Source organism: Oncorhynchus tshawytscha, unplaced genomic scaffold (genome assembly GCF_018296145.1).
Source record: "Oncorhynchus tshawytscha isolate Ot180627B unplaced genomic scaffold, Otsh_v2.0 Un_contig_237_pilon_pilon, whole genome shotgun sequence".
NCBI lineage: Eukaryota > Metazoa > Chordata > Actinopteri > Salmoniformes > Salmonidae > Oncorhynchus > Oncorhynchus tshawytscha.
The window spans coordinates 452,501-471,252 of record NW_024609779.1 but is presented as its reverse complement, the minus strand read 5'-3'; the positions used below and the strand labels follow the sequence as shown (position 1 = coordinate 471,252).

At 44.1% G+C, this 18,752-nt stretch overlaps 1 protein-coding gene across 1 annotated transcript in view; it reads right to left on the bottom strand.

Moving 5' to 3' along the window:
• Positions 1-163: 163 nt before the first annotated feature.
• The window catches only part of LOC112240463 (FERM, ARHGEF and pleckstrin domain-containing protein 1-like), a gene marked incomplete at its 3' end in the record, with an annotated part of 42,352 nt that continues 23,763 nt past the window's right edge, over positions 164-18,752 (bottom strand). Inside the window, 3 exon segments of the mRNA XM_042317972.1 lie at positions 164-311; positions 9,163-9,277; positions 13,477-13,574. Of these exon segments, the coding sequence (XP_042173906.1) occupies positions 164-311; positions 9,163-9,277; positions 13,477-13,574 (361 nt within the window).

Sequence of the window (18,752 nt, the reverse complement as noted above, 5' to 3'; positions counted from 1 at the left end):
CCCATGTTCCTGGTGGATAAACATCTGGAGCACATACAGTACCTGAAACACCAGCAGTCCCTAACCCCTAACCCTAACCCCTAACCCTAACCCTAACCCTAACCCCTAACCCTAACCCTAACCCATGTTCCTGGTGGATAAACATCTGGAGCACATACAGTACCTGAAACACCAGCAGTCCAATATGAGACACAGCCAGACTGAGCTTGGTCCCCTCTCGGTCCTTAGCAGGGTGGAGCCTGACTCCGTACATCTCCAACCGCCGGGCCATCTCCAATAGCTGATAGTCTGACTCCGCTGGAGTCTGTCCTCTGGGGACACAGGACACATACCAACACTATCATATCATAGTCTGACTCCGCTGGAGTCTGTCCTCTGAGGACACAGGACACATACCAACACTATCATATCATAGTCTGTCCTCTGGGGACACACACCAACACTATCATATCATAGTCTGTCCTCTGGGGACACACAGGACACATACCAACACTATCATAGTCTGTCCTCTGGGGACACACAGGACACATACCAACACTATCATATCATAGTCTGTCCTCTGGGGACACACAGGACACATACCAACACTATCATATCATAGTCTGTCCTCTGGGGACACACAGGACACATACCAACACTTTATCATATCATAGTCTGGCGTCTGTCCCCTGGGGACACACAGGACACATACCAACACTTTATCATATCATAGTCTGACTCTAATGGCGTCTGTCCTTTGGGGACACACAGGACACATACCAATGCGTTAGCGTTTTAACATCACGTTGGACAGTTTCCACGGTTCCTTCTGTCATAAATATGTTGACTAATTCAGTGCAACAAACAGCCTTATAAAGAAAGCTGATCACTGTATAAAACTATTAACTAAAATAATCAATTAATATAAAAATAGAACCCATTAAACTAATAGAACCCATTAAACTAATAGAATCCATTAAACTAATAGAATCCATTAAACTAATAGAATCCATTAAACTAATAGAATCCATTAAACTAATAGAACCCATTAAACTAATAGAATCCATTAAACTAATAGAATCCATTAAACTAATAGAACCCATTAAACTAATAGAATCTTTGTATATTAAACTAATAGAATCCATTAAACTAATAGAATCCATTAAACTAATAGAATCCATTAAACTAATAGAACCCATTAAACTAATAGAATCCATTAAACTAATAGAACCCATTAAACTAATAGAACCCATTAAACTAATAGAATCTTTGTATATTAAACTAATAGAATCCATTAAACTAATAGAATCCACTAAACTAATAGAACCCATTAAACTAATAGAATCCATTAAACTAATAGAACCCATTAAACTAATAGAATCTTTGTATATTAAACTAATAGAATCCATTAAACTAATAGAATCCATTAAACTAATAGAATCCATTAAACTAATAGAACCCATTAAACTAATAGAATCCATTAAACTAATAGAATCCATTAAACTAATAGAACCCATTAAACTAATAGAATCTTTGTATATTAAACTAATAGAATCCATTAAACTAATAGAATCTTTGTATATTAAACTAATAGAATCCATTAAACTAATAGAATCCATTAAACTAATAGAACCCATTAAACTAATAGAATCCATTAAACTAATAGAACCCATTAAACTAATAGAACCCATTAAACTAATAGAATCTTTGTATATTAAACTAATAGAACCCATTAAACTAATAGAATCCATTAAACTATTAGAATCCATTAAACTAATAGAATCCATGTATATTAAACTAATAGAACCCATTAAACTAATAGAATCCATTAAACTAATAGAATCCATGTATATTAAACTAATAGAATCCATTAAACTAATAGAACCCATTAAACTAATAGAACCCATTAAACTAATAGAATCTTTGTATATTAAACTAATAGAATCCATTAAACTAATAGAATCTTTGTATATTAAACTAATAGAATCCATTAAACTAATAGAATCTTTGTATATTAAACTAATAGAACCCATTAAACTAATAGAATCCATTAAACTAATAGAATCCATTAAACTAATAGAATCTTTGTATATTAAACTAATAGAATCCATTAAACTAATAGAACCCATTAAACTAATAGAACCCACTAAACTAATAGAACCCACTAAACTAATAGAACCCACTAAACTAATAGAATCCATTAAACTAATAGAATCTTTGTATATTAAACTAATAGAATCCATTAAACTAATAGAATCCATTAAACTAATAGAATCTTTGTATATTAAACTAATAGAATCCATTAAACTAATAGAACCCATTAAACTAATAGAACCCACTAAACTAATAGAACCCACTAAACTAATAGAACCCACTAAACTAATAGAATCCATTAAACTAATAGAACCCATTAAACTAATAGAATCCATTAAACTAATATAATCCATTAAACTAATAGAATCCATTAAACTAATAGAACCCATTAAACTAATAGAATCCATTAAACTAATAGAATCCATTAAACTAATAGAATCCATTAAACTAATAGAATCCATTAAACTAATAGAATCCATTAAACTAATAGAATCCATTAAACTAATAGAATCCATTAAACTAATAGAATCCATTAAACTAATAGAATCCATTAAACTAATAGAATCCATTAAACTAATAGAATCCATTAAACTAATAGAATCCATTAAACTAATAGAATCTTTGTATATTAAACTAATAGAATCCATTAAACTAATAGAATCCATTAAACTAATAGAATCCATTAAACTAATAGAATCCATTAAACTAATAGAATCCATTAAACTAATAGAATCCATTAAACTAATAGAATCCATTAAACTAATAGAATCCATTAAACTAATAGAATCCATTAAACTAATAGAATCCATTAAACTAATAGAACCCATTAAACTAATAGAATCCATTAAACTAATAGAATCCATTAAACTAATAGAATCCATTAAACTAATAGAATCCATTAAACTAATAGAATCTTTGTATATTAAACTAATAGAATCCACTAAACTAATAGAATCCATTAAACTAATATAATCCACTAAACTAATAGAACCCACTAAACTAATAGAACCCATTAAACTAATAGAATCCATTAAACTAATAGAACCCATTAAACTAATAGAATCCATCCATTAAACTAATATAATCCATTAAACTAATAGAATCCATTAAACTAATAGAATCCATTAAACTAATAGAATCCATTAAACTAATAGAATCCATTAAACTAATAGAATCCATTAAACTAATAGAATCCATTAAACTAATAGAATCCATTAAACTAATAGAATCCATTAAACTAATAGAATCCATTAAACTAATAGAATCCATGTATATTAAACTAATAGAATCCATTAAACTAATAGAATCCATTAAACTAATAGAATCCATTAAACTAATAGAATCCATTAAACTAATAGAATCCATTAAACTAATAGAATCCATGTATATTAAACTAATAGAATCAATTAAACATTAAACTAATAGAACCCATTAAACTAATAGAACCCACTAAACTAATAGAATCCATTAAACTAATATAATCCATTAAACTAATATAATCCATTAAACTAATATAATCCATTAAACTAATAGAATCCATTAAACTAATAGAATCCATTAAACTAATAGAATCCATTAAACTAATAGAATCCATTAAACTAATAGAATCCATTAAACTAATAGAATCCATTAAACTAATAGAATCCATTAAACTAATAGAACCCATTAAACTAATAGAACCCATTAAACTAATAGAATCCACTAAACTAATAGCATCCATTAAACTAATAGAATCCATTAAACTAATAGAATCCATTAAACTAATATAATCCATTAAACTAATATAATCCATTAAACTAATAGAATCTTTGTATATTAAACTAATATAATCCATTAAACTAATAGAATCCATTAAACTAATATAATCCATTAAACTAATAGAATCCATTAAACTAATAGAACCCATTAAACTAATAGAATCCATTAAACTAATAGAATCCATTAAACTAATAGAACCCATTAAACTAATATAATCCATTAAACTAATATAATCCATTAAACTAATAGAATCCATTAAACTAATAGAACCCATTAAACTAATAGAATCCATTAAACTAATAGAATCTTTGTATATTAAACTAATAGAATCCATTAAACTAATAGAATCTTTGTATATTAAACTAATAGAATCCATTAAACTAATAGAACCCATTAAACTAATAGAATCCATGTATATTAAACTAATAGAATCCATTAAACTAATAGAATCCATTAAACTAATAGAATCTTTGTATATAAACTAATAGAATCCATTAAACTAATAGAATCCATTAAACTAATAGAATCCATGTATATTAAACTAATAGAATCCATTAAACTAATAGAATCCATTAAACTAATAGAATCCATTAAACTAATAGAATCCATTAAACTAATAGAATCCATTAAACTAATAGAATCCATTAAACTAATAGAATCCATTAAACTAATAGAATCCATTAAACTAATAGAACCCATTAAACTAATAGAATCCATTAAACTAATAGAACCCATTAAACTAATAGAATCCATTAAACTAATAGAATCCATTAAACTAATAGAATCCATTAAACTAATAGAATCCATTAAACTAATAGAATCCATTAAACTAATAGAACCCATTAAACTAATAGAATCCATGTATATTAAACTAATAGAACCCATTAAACTAATATAATCCATTAAACTAATATAATCCATTAAACTAATAGAATCCATTAAACTAATAGAACCCATTAAACTAATAGAATCCATTAAACTAATAGAATCTTTGTATATTAAACTAATAGAATCCATTAAACTAATAGAATCTTTGTATATTAAACTAATAGAATCCATTAAACTAATAGAACCCATTAAACTAATAGAATCCATGTATATTAAACTAATAGAATCCATTAAACTAATAGAATCCATTAAACTAATAGAATCTTTGTATATTAAACTAATAGAATCCATTAAACTAATAGAATCCATTAAACTAATAGAATCCATGTATATTAAACTAATAGAATCCATTAAACTAATAGAATCCATTAAACTAATAGAATCCATTAAACTAATAGAATCCATTAAACTAATAGAATCCATTAAACTAATAGAATCCATTAAACTAATAGAATCCACTAAACTAATAGAATCCATTAAACTAATAGAATCCATTAAACTAATAGAATCCATTAAACTAATAGAACCCATTAAACTAATAGAATCCACTAAACTAATAGAATCCATTAAACTAATAGAATCCATTAAACTAATAGAATCCATTAAACTAATAGAATCCATTAAACTAATAGAACCCATTAAACTAATAGAACCCATTAAACTAATAGAATCCATTAAACTAATATAATCCATTAAACTAATAGAATCCATTAAACTAATAGAACCCATTAAACTAATAGAATCTTTGTATATTAAACTAATAGAATCCATTAAACTAATAGAATCCATTAAACTAATAGAACCCATTAAACTAATAGAATCCATTAAACTAATAGAATCCACTAAACTAATAGAATCCATTAAACTAATAGAACCCATTAAACTAATAGAATCTTTGTATATTAAACTAATAGAACCCATTAAACTAATAGAACCCATTAAACTAATAGAATCCATTAAACTAATAGAATCCATTAAACTAATAGAACCCATTAAACTAATAGAATCCACTAAACTAATAGAACCCATTAAACTAATAGAATCCACTAAACTAATAGAATCCATTAAACTAATAGAACCCATTAAACTAATAGAATCTTTGTATATTAAACTAATAGAATCCATTAAACTAATAGAACCCATTAAACTAATAGAATCCATTAAACTAATAGAACCCATTAAACTAATAGAACCCATTAAACTAATAGAATCCATTAAACTAATAGAACCCATTAAACTAATATAATCCATGAACATAATGCTTGCTTAACCAATATGTTGGATAATATATTGCCCTCCGCCTCCCCACCAACACATGAGAGACTGAGTTACTAAATCTGCTGAGTGGAAATAGTTTCCTGTTTCCTGTATGTGGGCCTGAATTAGGCACTTCCATCCTTCCTGCTCTGATCTGGGCTGGCTGGTCTCCTGAGGGACAGTGGTTGGTTTGGGGGGTGGAGAGGGGCCCGGTTTGGTAGGATAGACACACAGGGTGGAGAGGATAGAGGGGGGGGTTGGTAGGGCAGACAGTGAGGGGGGTTGGTGGGGCAGACAGAGAGTGTAGAGAAGGTTGGTAGGAAAGACACAGAGGGTAGAGGGGGTTGGTAGGGCAGACACAAAGTGTAGAGGGAGTAGGTAAGGCAGACAGAGAGTGTAGAGGGGGTTGGTAGGAAAGACACAAAGTGTAGAGGGAGTAGGTAAGGCAGACAGAGAGTGTAAAGGGAGTAGGTAAGGCAGACAGAGTGTAGAGGGAGTAGAGGGGGTTGGTAGGGCAGACACAGGGGGAAGAGGGGTTGGTTGGTAGGACAGACACAGAGGGGAGAGGGGGTTGGTAGGGCAGACACAGAGGGAAGAGGGGGTAGAGGGGGTTGGTAGGGCAGATAGAGAGGGAGTAAAAGGGGGCATGGAAGACTAGGGGTAGGGTCATCTGATCCTAGATCTGTGGTTAGGGACAACGTCTATACCCATGAAAGACTAGGGGTCATCTGATCCTAGATCTGTGGTTAGGGACAACGTCTACACCCAGGGAAGACTAGGGGTCATCTGATCCTAGATCTGTGGTTAGGGACAACGTCTACACCCAGGGAAGACTAGGGATCATCTGATCCTAGATCTGTGGTTAGGGACAACGTCTACACCCAGGGAAGACTAGGGATCATCTGATCCTAGATCTGTGGTTAGGGACAACGTCTATACCCAGGGAAGACCAGGGGTAGGGTCATCTGATCCTAGATCTGTGGTTAGGGACAACGTCTATACCCATGGAAGACTAGGGGTCATCTGATCCTAGATCTGTGGTTAGGGACAACGTCTATACCCATGGAAGACTAGGGGTAGGATCATCTGATCCTAGATCTGTGGTTAGGGACAACGTCTATACCCAGGGAAGACTAGGGGTCATCTGATCCTAGATCTGTGGTTAGGGACAACGTCTACACCCAGGGAAGACTAGGGGTCATCTGATCCTAGATCTGTGGTTAGGGACAACGTCTACACCCAGGGAAGACTAGGGTAAGGGTCATCTGATCCTAGATCTGTGGTTAGGGACAACATCTACACCCAGGGAAAACTAAAGCGTAGGACTGGTGCCCATCTCTGGGAGGAGAGGCTGGGAGAGAGAGCAGAGGAGGGAGGGATGAGGGAGAGGAAGTGGCCCTGGCACACACCCAAGGAATGGATGAGTCATCTCAGCTGGAATTCTGGGAAAGGAAAGACAGGGACAGACTTGTTCCATCAGTCCCACAATAGTTTTACAGGGAAGGCTGGAAGGCAGGGGGCGCTTTATGGATTACTATCTCTAACCATCTGTGTGGGTGCAGGGACAGGGACAGGGACAGAGACAGGGACAGGGACGTTGCCTGTCAGATTAACAACAACACTGCTCTGACGCTGGCTGGATGCTAGACACTACAGTACTGCATTACATAACACTGGGCCTTGGCTACTGATGTACATCAAGCTTCATCTACAGCAGCTAAATCATCATCTAACTTCTCATCTTTCTGATGTAATCTGTCATGTGCCTTTTTACTGAGGAATGGCTTCTGTCTGGTCAGTCTACCGTTAAAGGCCTGATTGGTGGAGTGCTGCAGAGATGGTTGTCCTTCTGGAAGGTTCTCCTATCTCTACAGATTGGTGGAGCGCTGTCAGAGTGACTATCGGGTCTTTGCCACCCCCCTTACCAAGGCCCTTCTCCCCCGATTGCTTAGTTTGGCCGGGCGGCCAGTTCGGGTCTTGGCCACCTCCCTGACCAAGGCCCTTCTCCCCCGATTGCTTAGTTTGGCCGGGCGGCCAGTTCGGGTCTTGGCCACCTCCCTGACCAAGGCCCTTCTCCCCCGATTGCTTAGTCTGGCCGGGCGGCCAGTTCGGGTCTTGGCCACCTCCCTGACCAAGGCCCTTCTCCCCCGATTGCTTAGTTTGGCCGGGCGGCCAGTACGGGTCTTGGCCACCTCCCTGACCAAGGCCCTTCTCCCCCGATTGCTTAGTTTGGCCGGGCGGCCAGTTCGGGTCTTGGCCACCTCCCTGACCAAGGCCCTTCTCCCCGATTGCTTAGTTTGGCCGGGCGGCCAGTTTGGGTCTTGGCCACCCCTGACCAAGGCCCTTCTCCCCCGATTGCTTAGTCTGGCCGGGCGGCCAGTTCGGGTCTTGGCCACCCCCTGACCAAGGCCCTTCTCTCCCGATTGCTTAGTCTGGCCGGGCGGCCAGTTCGGGTCTTGGCCACCCCCCTGACCAAGGCCCTTCTCCCCTGATTGCTTAGTTTGGCCGGGCGGCCAGTTCGAGGCAGAATCTTAGTCGTTACAAACGTTTCATTTATAAGGCCACTGTGTTCTTGGAGACCTTTCCCCAGATCTGTACCTCGACCTTTCCCCAGATCTGTACCTCGACACAGTCCTTGCAAACATTTCTAAAAACCTGTTTTTGCTTTGACATTATGGGGTATTGTGTATAGATAGGAGAAAATGATAATTTTGAATCCATTTTAGAATAAGGCTGTAACGTAACAAAATGTGGATTAAAGTCAAGGGTTCTGAATATTTTCCAAAGGCACGACGGTACACCCCCCCCCCCCAAAAAAATGATTGGTTACTGATTAGTATGCGGTTGAATCAAACATAAATTTTCCAATCTGCAAATGTTTGAATTTCCCACTTTAATTTAGTGAACAAATAAATCCGTGATTTCCGTCAGCCAACGTTGTAAATAGCAGCATTGTGACGCCGTAGGCCTGTAGCTCCGAGAAACACGAGGCGAAACACGGCAACCCAATCTAAATAAACACGTCTCCATTAAAGCCAAACACCACATCATCTGGTAGCCTGTCGATAGGCAACCGCGTAGACATCGCAATTTCAGAACCGCGGACAGCGATCGGTAGTCGACACTTTGTATGTGACCCAAACTCCAACTTTGCAGGAGGGTCCAGAGAAAGGTAGAGTGACTCACACGTGCTTGTGGTGGTACTCTGTGATCTTGTCCATCAGAGCGTCCTGGTTAGGCATGTACTTGTTGTGAAGAAGGTGCTGAAAACTCTGGACCTCGTCAAAGTCCCCGATCTCAGCTGTGGAGAGAAGAGAGGAGAGACCGAGAAAGAGGGAAAGATAGGAGAGAGTAGAAGAGTCAGAAGGGATAGGGAATAGAAGAGAAACAGGAGAGATGAGATGGAGGAGAAGAGAGAGAGGAGAGGCGAGAGGGAGGAGGAGAGAGAGGCGAGAGGGAGGAGAGAGGCGAGAGGGAGGAGAGAGGCGAGAGGGAGGAGAGAGGCGAGAGGGAGGAGAGAGAGCGAGAGGGAGGAGAGGCGAGAGGGAGGAGAGAGGGCGAGAGGGAGGAGAGAGGCGAGAGGGAGGAGAGAGAGGAGAGAGGGAGGAGAGACGAGAGGGAGGAGAGAGAGAGTAGGAGAGACGAGGACGAGAGAGAGACGAGAGAGAGACGAGAGAGAGACGAGAGAGACGAGAGAGAGACGAGAGAGACGAGAGAGAGAGAGAGAGAGAGAGAGAGAGAGAGAGAGAGAGAGACGAGAGAGAGAGAGAGAGAGGAGAGACGAGAGGGAGAGAGAGAGAGAGAAGTAGAGAGAGGAGAAGTAGAGAGAGAGGAGAGACGAGAGAGAGAGGAGAGACGAGAGAGAGAGGAGAGAGAGAGGAGAGACGAGAGAGAGAGGAGAGACGAGAGAGAGAGGAGAGAGAGAGAGAGAGAGAGAGAGAGAGAGACGAGAGAGAGAGAGAGGAGAGACGAGAGAGAGAGGAGAGACGAGAGAGAGAGGAGAGACGAGAGAGAGAGGGAGGAGAGACGAGAGAGAGGAGTAGGAGAGAGAGAGGAGAAAGGGGAGAGGAGTGTTACTGAATAACCAAGAGGAGAGTTCAATCCACACAGACGTCACCCCACTAGAGCCTGAACTGGCAGCTTTTCCCTCTGTCAGGTATTCAGCTACAGTCTCTCCAGATTACCCCACTAGAACCTGAACTGGCAGCTTTTCCCTCTGTCAGGTATTCAGCTACAGTCTCTCCAGATTACCCCACTAGAGCCTGAACTGGCAGCTTTTCCCTGTGTCAGGTATTCAGCTACAGTCTCTCCAGATTACCCCACTAGAGCCTGAACTGGCAGCTTTTCCCTCTGTCAGGTATTCAGCTACAGTCTCTCCAGATTACCCCACTAGAACCTGAACTGGCAGCTTTTCCTCTGTCAGGTATTCAGCTACAGTCTCTCCAGATTACCCCACTAGAGCCTGAACTGGCAGATTTTCCCTGTGTCAGGTATTTAGCTATAGTCTCTCCAGATTACCCCACTAGAGCCTGAACTGGCAGCTTTTCCCTCTGTCAGGTATTCAGCTACAGTCTCTCCAGATCACCCCACGGTGATGAGAACGGGACAGGTTCCATGGCAACTAAGTGATTCTGAATTTGCTCCGTGGCCCTGACGATTTGTCTGACAGGTATTTTTATGTATTCAGAAAAATGGTTCCTCTCAGCATATTAACCACCCCATCAACTATTTGGAACAGAAATATCGGCACTGGAGCCGGAACACACTGGAGTATACACTGGAGTACACACTGGAGCCGGTACACACTGGAGTATACACTGGAGCCGGTACACACTGGAGCACACACTGGAGTACACACTGGAGCCGGTACACACTGGAGTACACACTGGAGTACACACTGGAGCCGGTACACACTGGAGCACACACTGGAGTACACACTGGAGCCGGTACACACTGGAGCCGGTACACACTGGAGCCGGTACACACTGGAGTACACACACACACTGGAGCCGGTACACACTGGAGCACACACTGGAGCCGGTACACACTGGAGCACACACTGGAGCCGGTACACACTGGAGTACACACTGGAGCACACACTGGAGCACACACTGGAGCACACACTGGAGCACACACTGGAGCACACACTGGAGTACACACTGGAGCCGGTACACACTGGAGTACACACTGGAGCACACACTGGAGCCGGTACACACTGGAGCCGGTACACACTGGAGCACACACTGGAGCCGGTACACACTGGAGCCGGTACACACTGGAGCACACACTGGAGTACACACTGGAGTACACACTGGAGTACACACTGGAGCCGTTACACACTGGAGCCGTTACACACTGGAGCCGGTACACACTGGAGTACACACTGGAGCCGGTACACACTGGAGTACACACTGGAGCCGTTACACACTGGAGCACACACTGGAGTATACACTGGAGTATACACTGGAGTACACACTGGAGCCGGTACACACTGGAGTACACACTGGACCGGTACACACTGGAGCCGGTACACACTGGAGCCGGTACACACTGGAGCCGGGAACACACTGGAGCCGGGAACACACTGGAGCCGTTACACACTGGAGCCGGTACACACTGGAGTACACACTGGAGCCGGGAACACACTGGACTGGAGCCGTTACACACTGGAGCCGGGAATACACACTGGAGCCGGTACACACTGGAATACACAATGAGCCGGGAACACACTGGAGCCGGGAACACACTGGAGCCGGGAACACACTGGAGCCGGGAAAACACTGGAGACACACTGGAGACACACTGGAGCCGTTACCACACTGGAGCCGTTACCACACTGGAGCCAGTACACTGGAGTACACACTGGAGTACACACTGGAGCCGGTACACACTGGAGCACACACTGGAGCCGGTACACACTGGAGCCGGTACACACTGGAGCCGGTACACACTGGAGCCGGTACACACTGGAGCCGGTGGAGTACACACACTGGAGCCGGTACACACTGGAGTACACACTGGAGCCGGTACACACTGGAGTACACACTGGAGCCGGTACACACTGGAGTACACACTGGAGCCGGTACACACTGCAGTACACACTGGAGCCGGTACACACTGCAGTACACACTGGAGCCGGAGCACACACTGGAGCCGTTACACACTGGAGCCGTTACACACTGGAGCCGGTACACACTGGAGCCGGTACACACTGGAGCCGGTACACACTGGAGTACACACTGGAATACACAATGAGCCGGGAACACACTGGAGCCGGGAACACACTGGAGCCGGGAACACACTGGAGCCGGGAACACACTGGAGCCGGGACACACTGGAGCCGGGACACACTGGAGCCGGGACACACTGGAGCCGGGACACACTGGAGCACACGCTGGAGCCGGTACACACTGGAGCCGGTACACACTGGAGCCGGTACACACTGGAGCCGGTACACACTGGAGCCGGTACACACACTGGAGCCGGTACACACACTGGAGCCGGTACACACACTGGAGCCGGTACACACACTGGAGCCGGTACACACTGGAGCCGGTACACACTGGAGCCGGTACACACTGGAGCCGGTACACACTGGAGCCGGTACACACTGGAGCCACTGGAGTACACACTGGAGCCGGTACACACTGGAGTACACACTGGAGCCGGTACACACTGGAGTACACACTGGAGCCGGTACACACTGCAGTACACACTGGAGCCGGTACACACTGGAGTACACACTGGAGCCGTTACACACTGGAGCCGTTACACACTGGAGCCGTACACACTGGAGCCGGTACACACTGGAGCCGGTACACACTGGAGCCGGTACACACTGGAGCCGGTACACACTGGAGCACACTGGTACACACTGGAGCCGGTACACACTGGAGCCGGTACACACTGGAGCCGGTACACAATGAGCCGGGAACACACTGGAGCCGGGAACACACTGGAGCCGGGAACACACTGGAGCCGGGAACACACTGGAGCCGGGAACACACTGGAGCCGGGAACACACTGGAGCCGGGAACACACTGGAGCCGGGACACACTGGAGCCGGGACACACTGGAGCCGGGACACACTGGAGCTGGAGTACACACTGGGACACACTGGAGCCGGGACACACTGGAGCCGGGACACACTGGAGCCGGGACACACTGGAGCCGGGACACACTGGAGCCGGGACACACTGGAGCACACTGGAGCCGGGAACTGGACACACTGGAGCCGGGAACACACTGGAGCCGGGAACACACTGGAGCCACACTGGAGCCGGGAACACACTGGAGCCACACTGGAGCCGGGAACACACACTGGAGCCACACACACTGGAGCCGTTACCACACTGGAGCCGTTACCACACTGGAGCCGTTACCACACTGGAGCCGTTACCACACTGGAGCCGTTACCACACTGGAGCCGTTACCACACTGGAGCCGGTACTAAAATAAATCAGGAAGCTCTAACTATATTATAATAGAAAGTATGCTTACACTGGACGATATGAGAGACCAGCAGAGCAGCACTGGTGTCGTTGCAGGTCAGACGTCCACATGCCAGATCATGCTTTATCTGGAGAGCAAACAGGTACCTGAGAGAGAGAGAGAAGGAGAAGGAGAGAGAGGAGGAGAAGGAGAGAGGAGAAGGAGAGAGGAGAAGGAGAGAGAGAGGAGAAGGAGAGAGAGAGACGGAGAGAGAGAGAGAGATAGAGAGAGGAGAAGGAGACAGTAGAAGTAGAGAGACGGAGAGAGAAGGAGAGAGAGAGAGGAGAAGGAGAGTGAGAGGAGGAGAGAGAGGAGAGAGAGAGAGGAGAAGGAGAGAGAGGAGAGAGAGGAGAGAGAGGAGAAGGAGAGAGAGGAGAGAGAGAAAGGAGAGGGAGAGTAGAATGGAGAGAGAGGAGAAGGAGAGAGAGAGAGGAGAAGGAGAGAGAGAGGAGAAGTAGAGAGTAGAAGGAGAGAGTGAGACGGAGAAGGAGAGAGGGGAGAGAGAGAAGGAAAGAGAGAGAGGAGAGAGAGAGAAGGAGAGTAGAAGGAGAGAGAGGAGAGGAGAGAAAAAAAGAGAAAAAAGAGAGCGAAAGAGAGAGAAAGAGGGGGAGAAAACATGAGAGGATACGCATGGTAACTATTAACCTTTGGTCTGCACAGTCAGAAACCTGGTGTGTAATGGCATAGTCTTGAAAACTCAACCCGCCTTACAGGGTTAACTAAAAGTCACGTCAGTTGCCTTGACAGTGTGTGAATCCACAAACAGCGTGAGAATGTTGCCAAGCCATAAAACAGCCCTCCATCCATCTAAATGAATCCCCGAGCTGACAAGGACAAAATCTGTCGTTCTGCCTCTGAGCAAGGCAGTTAACCCACTGTTCCCCTGAACAGGGCAGTTAACCCACTGTTCCCCTGAACAGGGCAGTTAACCCACTGTTCCCCTGAGCAAGGCAGTTAACCCACTGTTCCCCTGAACAAGGCAGTTAACCCACTGTTCCCCTGAGCAAGGCAGTTAACCCACTGTTCCCCTGAACAGGGCAGTTATCCCACTGTTCCCCTGAACAGGGCAGTTAACCCACTATTCCCCTGAGCAAGGCAGTTAACCCACTGTTCCCCTGAACAGGGCAGTTATCCCACTGTTCCCCTGAACAGGGCAGTTAACCCACTGTTCCCCTGAGCAAGGCAGTTAACCCACTGTTCCCCTGAACAGGGCAGTTATCCCACTGTTCCCCTGAACAGGGCAGTTAACCCACTATTCCCTGAACAGGGCAGTTAACCCACTGTTCCCCTGAACAGGGCAGTTAACCCACTGTTCCCCTGAACAGGGCAGTTAACCCACTGTTCCCCTGAACAAGGCAGTTAACCCACTGTTCCCCTGAACAAGGCAGTTAACCCACTGTTCCCCTGAACAAGGCAGTTAACCCACTGTTCCCCTGAGCAAGGCAGTTAACCCACTGTTCCCCTGAACAAGGCAGTTAACCCACTGTTCCCCTGAGCAAGGCAGTTAACCCACTGTTCCCCTGAACAAGGCAGTTAACCCACTGTTCCCCTGAGCAAGGCAGTTAACCCACTGTTCCCCTGAACAAGGCAGTTAACCACTGTTCCCCTGAGCAAGGCAGTTAACCCACTGTTCCCCAGAGCAAGGCAGTTAACCCACTGTTCCCCTGAACAAGGCAGTTAACCCACTGTTCCCCTGAGCAAGGCAGTTAACCCACTGTTCCCCTGAACAAGGCAGTTAACCCACTGTTCCCCTGAACAAGGCAGTTAACCCACTGTTCCCCTGAACAAGGCAGTTAACCCACTGTTCCCGTGCGCCGAAGACGTGGATGTCGATTAAGGCAGCCCCCCCACACCTCTCTGATTCAGAGGGTTGGGTTACATTCTGGAAACACATTTCAGTTGAAGGTGTTCAGTTACAACTGACTAGGTACCCCCTTTCCAACTGACTAGGTACCCCCAACTGACTAGGTATCCCCCTTCCAACTGACTAGGTATCCCCCTTTCCAACTGACTAGGTACCCCCCTTTCCAACTGACTAGGTATCCCCCTTTCCAACTGACTAGGTATCCCCCTTTCCAACTGACTAGGTATCCCCCTTTCCAACTGACTAGGTATCCCCCTTTCCAACTGACTAGGTATCCCCCTTTCCAACTGACTAGGTACCCCCCTTTCCAACTGACTAGGTACCCCCTTTCCAACTGACTAGGTACCCCCCTTTCCAACTGACTAGGTACCCCCCTTTCCAACTGACTAGGTATCCCCCTTTCCAACTGACTAGGTATCCCCCTTTCCCTTTCCAACTGACTAGGTACCCCCCTTTCCCTGACTAGGTACCCCCTTTCCAACTGACTAGGTACCCCCCTTTCCAACTGACTAGGTATCCCCCTTTCCAACTGACTAGGTATCCCCCTGACTAGGTATCCCCCTTTCCAACTGACTAGGTATCCCCCTTTCCAACTGACTAGGTATCCCCCCTTTCCAACTGACTAGGTATCCCCCTTTCCAACTGACTAGGTATCCCCCCCTTTCCAACTGACTAGGTATCCCCCTTTCCAACTGACTAGGTATCCCCCTTTCCAACTGACTAGGTATCCCCCTTTCCAACTGACTAGGTATCCCCCTTTCCAACTGACTAGGTATCCCCCTTTCCAACTGACTAGGTATCCCCCTTTCCAACTGACTAGGTATCCCCCTTTCCAACTTTCCCTTTCCAACTGACTAGGTATCCCCCTTTCCAACTGACTAGGTATCCCCCTTTCCAACTGACTAGGTATCCCCCCTTTCCAACTGACTAGGTACCCCCCTTCCCAACTGACTAGGTATCCCCCTTTCCAACTGACTAGGTATCCCCCTTTCCAACTGACTAGGTATCCCCCTTTCCAACTGACTAGGTATCCCCCTTTCCAACTGACTAGGTATCCCCCTTTCCAACTGACTAGGTATCCCCCTTTCCAACTGACTAGGTATCCCCCTTTCCAACTGACTAGGTATCCCCCTTTCCAACTGACTAGGTATCCCCCTTTCCAACTGACTAGGTATCCCCCTTTCCAACTGACTAGGTACCCCCTTTCCAACTGACTAGGTATCCCCCTTTCCAACTGACTAGGTATCCCCCTTTCCAACTGACTAGGTATCCCCCTTTCCAACTGACTAGGTATCCCCCTTTCCAACTGACTAGGTATCCCCCTTTCCAACTGACTAGGTATCCCCCTTTCCAACTGACTAGGTATCCCCCTTTCCAACTGACTAGGTACCCCCCTTTCCAACTGACTAGGTACCCCCCTTTCCAACTGACTAGGTAACTGTCATTAATAACTAGGTATCCCCCTTTCCAACGGTCATTAATAACTTCACCATGCTCAAAGGGATATTTAATTTATGCTTCCTTTTGTTTTTACCCACCTACCAATGGGTGCCCGTCTTTGCGAGGCACTGGAACACCTCCCTGGTCTTAGCGGCTGCAACTGTGTTTGAAATTCACTGCTTGACTGAGGTCTTTTTCCATATCATTGTATGTGTGGGTTACAGAGATGGGGCAGTCATTCAAAAATCATGTTAAACACTATTATTGCACACAGAGTCCAAGATATTACAGATTTTAATGTATTTTATTCTAAAAACATAATTCATAATATAACATTGAGTCTCGTCCCTCAACAGTGGGTTACACTGTGTCTCGTCCCTCAATAGCCTTGGTTTCTCAAATGACTGCCTCGCCTGGTTCACTAACTACTTCTCAGATAGAGTTCAGTGTGTCAAATCGGAGGGCCTGTTGTCCGGACCTCTGGCAGTCTCTATGGGGGTTCCACAGGGTTCAATTCTCGGGCCGACTCTTTTCTCTGTATACATCAATGATGTCGCTCTTGCTGCTGGTGATTCTCTGATCCACCTCTACGCAGACGACACCATTCTGTATACTTTTGGCCCTCCGTTGGACACTTAACAACAAGCTTCAATGCCATACAACACTCCTTCCGTGGCCTCCAACTGCTCTTAAATGCTAGTAAAACCAAATGCATGCTCTTCAAACGATTGCTGCCTCCACCTGCCCGCCGACTAGCATCACTACTCTGGACGGTTCTGACTTAGAATATATGTGGACAACTACAAATACCTAGGTGTCTGGTTAGACTGTAAACTCTCCTTCCAGACTCACATTAAGCATCTCCAATCCAAAATTAAATCTAGAATCGGCTTCCTATTTCGCAGCAAAGCATCCTTCACTCGTGCTGCCAAACATACCCTCGTAAAACTGACTACTGATACTCTACTCAGCAAATTGGATGCAGTCTATCACAGTGCCATCCGTTTTGTCACCAAAGCACCATATACTACCCACCACTGCGACCTGTATGCTCTCGTTGGCTGGTCCTCGCTTCATACTCGTCGCCAAACCCACTGGCTCCATGTCATCTATAAGTCTATGCTAGGTAAACCCCCGCTCATCTCAGCTCACTGGTCACCATAACAACATCCACCCGTAGCACACGCTCCAGCAGGTATATCTCACTGGCCGCCCCCAAAGCCAACACCTCCTTTGGCCTCCTTTCCTTCCAGTTCTCTGCTGCCAATGACTGGAACGAATTGCAAAAATCACTGAAGTTGGAGTCTTATATCTCCCTCATTAACTTTAAGCATCAGCTGTCAGAGCAGCTTACCGACCTCTGCAGCTGTACACAACCAATCTGTAAATAGCCCATCCAACCAACTACCTACCTCATCCTCATATTGGTTTTCTGCTCTTTTCCACACCAGTATTTCTACTTGCACATCCTCATCTGCACATTTATCACTCCAATGTAAATTGCTAAATTGTAATTACTTTGCTACTATGGCCTATTTATTGCCTTACCCCCTTACTCCATTTGCACACACTGTATATAGACTTCTCTATTGTGTTATTGACTGTATGCTTGTTTACTCCATGTGTAACTCTGTTGTTGTCTGTTCACACTGCTTTTGCTTGATCTTGGTCAGGTCACAGTTGTAAATGAGAACTTGTTCTCAACCAGCCTACCTGGTTAAATAGTAGGTTACACTGTGTCTCGTCCTCCAACAGTAGGTTACACTGTGTCTCGTCCTTCAACAGTAGGTTACACTGTGTCTCGTCCTTCAACAGTGGGTTACACTGTGTCTCGTCCTTCAACAGTAGGTTACACTGTGTCTCGTCCTTCAACAGTGGGTTACACTGTGTCTCGTCCTTCAACAGTGGGTTACACTGTGTCTCGTCCTTCAACAGTAGGTTACACTGTGTCTCGTCCTTCAACAGTGGGTTACACTGTGTC